The sequence below is a fragment of the Sinocyclocheilus rhinocerous genome, unplaced genomic scaffold (assembly GCF_001515625.1).
Source record: "Sinocyclocheilus rhinocerous isolate Xijiao unplaced genomic scaffold, SAMN03320098_v1.1 scaffold1908, whole genome shotgun sequence".
Lineage (NCBI taxonomy): Eukaryota > Metazoa > Chordata > Actinopteri > Cypriniformes > Cyprinidae > Sinocyclocheilus > Sinocyclocheilus rhinocerous.
Window position 1 is genome coordinate 57,104 of NW_015630984.1, and position 8,029 is coordinate 65,132.

Consider the following 8,029-nt stretch of genomic DNA (forward strand, 5'->3'; position numbering starts at 1 on the left):
ACCACAACAGACACTACAACAACAGAAAGCACGACCACAGGTACCACAACACCAGAAAGCACAACGACGGAGACCACAACAGAGACCACAACAACAGAAAGTACCACCACTGGTATTACAACTTCAGAAATTACAACAATGGAAACCACGACTACAGAAAGCTCGACAACAGACACTACAACAACAGAAAGCACCACCACGGGTGCTACAACACCAGAAAGCACAACAACCATGACCACAACAGAGATGACAACAACAGAAAGCACCACAACCGGTACCACAACTCCAGAAAGCACCACAATGACAGAAAGTACCACCACTGGCACCACCACTTCAGAAAGTATGACAACAGAGACAACAACAACAGAAAGCACTACAACAGAAAGCACCACCACAGGTACCACAACACCAGAAAGCACAATATCCGAGACCACAACAACAGAAAGCACCACAACCGAGACCACAACAGACACTACAACAACAGAAAGCACCACCACAGGTACCACAACACCGGAAAGCACCACCACAAGTACAACAACACCAGAAAGCACAACGACAGAGATCACAACCGAGACCACAACAGACACTACAACACCAGAAAGCACCACTACAGGTACCACAACACCGGAAAGCACAACAACCGAGACCACAACACAGACCACAACAACAGAAAGCACCTCAGCCAGTACAGAAAGTACAACAATGGAAACTACAACAACAGAAAGCACCACAACTGAGACAACAACAAAAATTCCCTCAATAGGTTGATAGTTTTAATGTCTTTTAAAATATTTTTCTGTATACCGTGGCTCTAGATAAAATTCAAATAAGATCCATATCTAATAAATTGCCCTGAAGAAATAAACGCACCTGTTAGTTCATAGCGAGATTCTATTGAATAGCATTATACAAATAAACATATATAAAAACAATGCACTCTGAAAGACAATAATTTTATTTAAAAATATATTAATGAAAATGGTAACAATCACAGAGTGCTTTTTTATACTATTGATTGTCTTTTAATAACCACCCTTACAATTAGTTAAATCAGCCCTCTGTAAAAATGTTTGAGGATTCTACTGCATGTTTATAAGAAAATACAGTTTAGGTCTTCAATTGATTACACTGATAATATATCTGTAGAAGAATCAAGAATATATCTACAGCATAAAATGGAAATGTGTAGGACAGTTAATAAAGAGTATCTTCTGCAAATTAATTCTCAGAGATGTTCCCATCTTGACCCTGAATTTCTCTCAGTAAACAGGATTTTTTCCTAATTATTTTAAATGTACTGTTGTTGAGCCTCCACTTATGAAAAAAAAGGATTGTTTTCTTTGTAATAATCTCAGATTAATATTTAAGAAAAATATCAGGTTTGCAGGGGAAGAATAAATGCACATGTCAGGTGATCGTGACATTATAATAAATGGAATTCAGGTATATATAAAAACAGTGCACTCTGAAAGGTAATTATTTCATTAAAAATAAATAAATAAATAAACGTATTAATGGAAATGGTAACAATCCCAGAGTGCTTTTTTCAACTATTTATGTTATTTAAATAATTAATCTTATAATTTTTTTAATCATCCTTCTGTAAACGTGTTAAAATGTTGCTGCATATTGAATAATCATAATAATAATAATAATACAAATTAAGTATTCTGTACATTATACTGATAACATTTCTATAGAAGAATCAATAATATATCCACAGCATTAAATGGACGTGTTCAGGAGAGCTAATAAACAGAATCTTTTGCAAACTATTTCCCAGTAATATTCCTATCTTGACCCTATACCTAAAGTATGTTGTTTAAATGACTGAGTCCTTAATTAATATAGTTAACGGCTCTCTGAAGCAAGGAAGTTCCCTTTCATGGGAACTTCGAACTGCGTCCTCTAGGGGTCGCTATGGGGAACGCCTCGTTGTGACCCGTGTCTGAAGCATACATTGAAAAAAACACCAACAACACGTTGGCCGGCGAAAGCCATGACGTCACTACCGGCGCGACTATAGTATAAATAGGTGCCGGGAGAACAAATCATCCTCTTCTTCGTCTTCACTGACTGTTTTGTTTGAAGCGTGCATTTCTGTGGTAAGAGCGATCTCTATTCATCTCATTATGGCGAGCACTAGCAAAGCGTTTAGAAGATGTGTGCATCCGTGTCATCGCTATTTGACACCCGATGACACACACGATCTGTGCGTTGTTTGTTTGGGCGAAGAGCACGCACGCGATGTCTCCGAGGGGGCAATCAGCGTGCACTGCGAGCGTTTTTTCCAAGGAGAGCACAGAAGGCTAGTGTTGCGACTCGCGCTCCTCCCCCGCCTGCGGGTAGGGGTAGGAAGAATCGTGGGTCAAAGGGAGGTAGGCAAGACCTAAGGGATGTGATCCAGACAAGGCGTCACCGCTTTTGTCCGGATCAGAGTGATACGTGAGTATCTACTCGTTTCCCTCGGGGGATTTAACATCTGCCCTTTTTCTTCCCCTCCCTAAATTCCCCTGTAACCACCATCTCTCCACCTGACCGAGGTTAGGTGGAAGCTTCCTGCATAACAGTCTCCTTCTGGACCTATGATGTTTTTGGTTGGTTCTATGGGTGTGCACGTTATGCTTTGCCCACTTTTCTAAAATCCACATAAGTGGTAAGTGTGCACGTTATGCTTTGTCCACTTTTCTAAAATCCTGTACGGTAAGAGCTACGCATACAGCTTCGTGCTCTTTCTGAGTGGTTTAAAACCCCGGTTTCGCCTTGGGCACCACTCCTCCTATGTATCCTCTGGATACCTGCTTTAACAGGGTGTTGCTACTAGGGGTCTGTTGAGACAGTTCCTTCAGCACATACAAAGAGAAACGTGCGGTAGCCCCTGTGTGACAGGCCAAGACTAGTATGATTCTAGGCTCTTGGTCGTATTCCCTTAAAGGAATCTATTCCTGATTCCAAGCCTTGAGCTCTACCCCGGGCCCAGGAGTCTGGCCCTAACAGGTAAGTATTTTGGGGTATGTTGGCTAGGCCTTTGGCCGTAGGGAATAACGTTACTGACAGCCGTCTAACGTCCCAGGGGCAACTCACATGGCAATATGGTAGCGTTGGTACTTAGTGCTCGCCATGGTTTCTGGCATGCACTCCACTCAGCATGACAGCGTGGGTATACCGTACCCCATAGCGACCCCTAGAGGACGCAGTTCGAAGTTCCCATGAAAGGGAACGTCTCAGGTTACTTATGTAACCATGGTTCCCTGAGTAGGGAACGAGACACTGCGTCCTCTAGTTTATCTTGCCATGCTGCGGACGCAAGCTTCAGACGAAGAAGTGGATGATGTGTTCTCCCGGCGCCTATTTATACTATAGTCGCGCCGGTAGTGACGTCATGGCTTTCGCCGGCCAACGTGTTGTTGGTGTTTTTTCAATGTATGCTTCAGACACGGGTCACGACGAGGCGTTCCCCATAGCGACCCCTAGAGGACGCAGTGTCTCGTTCCCTACTCAGGGAACCATGGTTACATAAGTAACCTGAGACGTTTCTCCAGTGCTTTAAATTTTACAGCTGACAATTATGGTAAAAAAAAAACTCCATTGCTTTCTCTGTAATATTCTCAGACCTATTTCTAACATATACTTTTTAAGTAACTAAACAAATTTAAGGCAGTAAATCATTTGAGATAAAAACCAATATGAGCAATGCATCAGTCTTAGTCCTCTTGGACCTAAATGCAGCATTTGACACATGATCATTTAATTTTACTTAATAGACTGGAAATTGGTCTCTCCGGTAATATTCTAAATCGGTTCAAGACATATATTGCAGAAAGGTAATAATTTATTAATATAGGTGACTATGTATCAAAGAAATATTAAATACTGTATGGTGTTTCTGAAGAATCAATTCTTTGGCTACTTTTATTTTCATTATACGTTATAATTCTGGTCAGTATAACTCAGAAACATGGGATGAATTAACATTTTTATGCTGATGATATACAATTATACATTTCAGTTGATTTCAGAGACACTGTTGCATGAAGATAAAACTGAAACTCTTATTGAGGGCACTGAGCATGAATGAGGAAGGATAGAAGCTGGATTATGCACCTTTATTCTACAAACTAAGATAGAAGTAAAAAAAACTAGGTGTAATTATGGACTATGATTTGAGTTTTAAATCTCGCATTAATCAAGTGACAAAAACTTCATTTATTGTTTTTGCTCATCACGATTACTGTAATGCTATATCACATATACACATATGCTATATGTAGCTAAGCTACAATTGATACAAACTGCAGCAGTCAACGTACTAATGAAATGAAGAAGGAGATACCATATTAATAGTTTTAATACAATTATACTGGTTGCCAGTTCAAGAAAGGATTGATTTTTATGTTAATATGTTCAAAATCATAGTTATTTTGGCAAACTATACAATAAATCCTAAGTGAATCTGTGGTGCTTCTTTAAGCCACTATACCCCAACATTTGGAACTGTCAACCAATTTAAATTAGACAGGCTTCAATCTTTCAGATTTTCAAAACACAAGTCAAGAAAAGTTTTTTAAAAATATTTTTTTAGTATAATGATATCAGTATTCATTGCTGTGTGAAGCTGCAGTGTCAATGTTTTTATTTTTGTTTGTAGTTTTTCTTTTTTTTTTCTTTTAAGCAATAAGTGCTGCATTTTATGTATTAAAAATGCTAAACAAACGTTGTTTAATGTTTTACTATTATATCATGACAGAAAGCACCATAATGGAGACAACAACAGAAAGTACAACCACTGGCACCACAACAACAGAAAGTACCACCACCGGAACCGCAACTTCAGAAAATACAACAGTAGACAGTACAACAACAGGAAGCACCACAACTGAGATAACATCATCGGAAAGCACTACAATGACAGAAAGCACCCCCACCGGTACCACAACTTCATAAAGTACAACAACGGAGACCACAACATCAGAAAGCACCACAACGGATGGAACAACAGAAATTAACACAAGCGGTTGATAGTTTTAATGTCTCCTTAAAATTAATTCTGTACATAGTGGCTCCAGAGAAAGTTAAAATAGGATCCATATCTAATAAATTGCAGTGGAAGAATAAACGCACCTGTCAGGTCATCGTGAGATTCTAATGAGTAACTTTCAGGTATATACAAAAAGACAAAAACACTCTGAAAGACAATTATTTTATTTAAAAAAAAATTATTAATTAAAATGGTAACAATCCCAGAGTGCTTTTTTATATTTTTTATTTTTATTTTAAATAATTAATCTTACAATTTGTTAAATCATCCTTCTGTAACCATGTGTGAAGATTTTGCTACATATTTAATAATAATAATACTATAAATTAAGTCTTCTGTACATTATACTGATCAAATTTCTAAAATGATTAGTTCACTTAGAATGAAAATTCTGTCATCATTTACTCACCCTCCACTTGTTCCAAACCTGTATGAGTTTCTTTCTCCTAGATTCATCTTCACCAACCATCCATGAATGTTCATAATAATGTTACAAGATAAATATCACAATGTTTGTAAGGAACCAGTCAGATTCATACACAAATCTGGAGTCATGTAAAGCTGTTCAGTGCATCAGAATGAAAGTGAAAAAATTACATGATACACAAGTTAAAATAGATTTTATATATAAAGTTATTATTAAACTACTTTTTATATAGCCTATATTTAACATTTGAACGTTAACAAGTAGTTCAGTTATCTAGCGCAAACTTCTAAAATTTAGAAATCAACTGAAGTTGAATCAAGCATTAGTAAAAGCTTTGTTTATTGTCAGTATTGTAATAGATGGAACTTATTCAACTGTGTGATACATTTTCAAACACAAATGTGGAAGATATCTGTGAAAGATATCTGATAGTCACTTTACAAAAACATTTTAAACTGCAATTCACTCAATGTCTTGTCGATGTACTTAACATTCAAATTTTTCATCACAATTGGATGCCTCACTACACACACACACACACACACAGATCAGATGGATTTCTCTTTAGTTTACTTATTAATCGATGTTTGTGCATAAATGTGAAAAGGGGCAGCCCTTCATTTCTAATACAATAATTTATTAAATGCAAGTACTGTGAAGTCAGAAACATGTTAGCTGAGTGCTATCAATCATTCCAGACTAGGATTCCCTGCGTCATTTCTGCTCCATTGATCTTTCTCCTCCAGTATTCATAGACTCATCAATAGATCATTACACTGAAATCCAACCAATTAAAACAGAAATCCCACCTATGCTTGCACATGATTGGTTGCATGAATAATGCTCATTGATAAATGCACAATTTAATGGATAGAAATTACAGCCTTGAGTAGATAAAATATTATGGAAATAATGAAAAATCTGTTTAATAAGTGTTTGTGTGAAAATGAAATAATGATTTAAGTTCTTATTATTTTATTAATCTTCTTATACATATATTCAACGACATCTAAGAGTTTGAGGTTTTAGTGTTTTACATTTATGGGTGATGAATTTTACCAGACACAAAGTTCATCCCAGCATCTGATTTCATGCATCCTCCACATTTTAATACCCTGAGTTCTCATAATTCATAAGAGAGAGAGAGAGAGAGAGAGAGAGAGAGAGAGAGATGAGAAGGGTTTTATTAGATTTGAGACTATTCTGTGCTGGATCATCATTAAGCATGTTTCTTTAATGATGCTGTATTAGAAAAAAATTAGAAGGAAGAAAAGTTCTAAAGACAAAGAACATTAAGAAGGTCAGCATCATCTAAGCTCCGTCAATAAGTTCTTCTAGAGTTTGGAAAAGCAGGAAGAGTTTTGAGAAAAACATCAATAAGCAAAAATTACAGTAACAGTCCATCTTCTCTATCACTCTTTTTCTCTTTGTGAAAAGTTTCTATTAAACTTAGATTTTTAAAAAAATAAAAAAAAAGACTATAAAGTTTCCTCTGCAAACAGTTAATAGATTAAAAAGAGGAACATTTGTCAACCTGCATTATTCTGCACAATTTAGATTTTGTTCTCTGTCAATCATATCTCAAAGTGAAGTATAACAGGTAACAATGCAGATTAATTTAAAGTACAATGGATGAATGTAGTTTGAACTTAGAGACTAATGTGAAAAGGCTAAATTCTTAAAAGTCACAGTTTTACTCACTTTCTGACAGTTGACTTTCTGTAAAAATATTTCACATTTCTATAATGTGAAATATGGGGAGGGAGATTATTTTTGTTGAAAAAAGACTGAAAATGATATCTTATGTTACAAAGAAAGCTCCCACAATATTTCTCTGTGCTTTAGGTGTGAAACTTACCAACTGAAGTTGACAGAAATGTAGCACTAAATGACTTTTATGTTAAGATTTCGCACCTTGTACTGTATACTGAACTCACTTTGATTTGTGTAAAAAACAATGAGAGGTGCTTAGACATAGACTTAAATGTTACAAAAAAGTACTTGGACATTTTCACCACGTTATACAGGAAGAAAAGCATTGTATTGCAATGTGTTGATTATCTAGTGGAAAGCCTTTCCGTAATACCTATACTATTAAAAAATAAAGGTTGGCTTTGCAGCAATGCCAAAGAAGAACCATTTTTGGTTCCCAAAAGAAAATTTCAGTGAAAAGTTCTTAGAAATGACATGTTTGAACATTTTAAACGAAGTTCCTAGACGTAAGTTAGGGAGGAGCGAGCCCATCTAATCTTTCAATCAACAGCCAGAGTATATAAGCAGCTGCTTACCTCTCTCCAGTCTCAGCTATTCCAGCATCCCTCCACCTCCCCAATCTCCACATTCATCTTAGGTACCTTGCCCTTTGTAATCATATCCTACATTAAGTCTCTGTGGGGGTATATCAGAGCTCGAAGAGCTCGGTCGCCGTGATTTTGCCAAGTAAGACATGTTCCTGGATCAACATCTTTTGTTGATCCTGGATCAACATTACTGTCCAAAAATATAGACTAAACCCAATCCCTACCCCTAAACCTAACCCTACCCATAATTTATTCCTAAAATCA

At 36.7% G+C, this 8,029-nt stretch overlaps 1 protein-coding gene across 1 annotated transcript in view; it reads left to right on the top strand.

Moving 5' to 3' along the window:
- Positions 1–5,178, top strand: part of LOC107740859 (mucin-22-like) — an 11,223-nt gene extending 6,045 nt beyond the window's left edge. The window contains exon 5 of the mRNA XM_016553384.1: positions 4,748–5,178. Within this exon, the coding sequence (XP_016408870.1) occupies positions 4,748–4,944 (197 nt within the window). The 3' untranslated portion in view covers positions 4,945–5,178. The remainder of the gene's footprint in view (positions 1–4,747) is intronic.
- Positions 5,179–8,029: the final 2,851 nt, after the last annotated feature.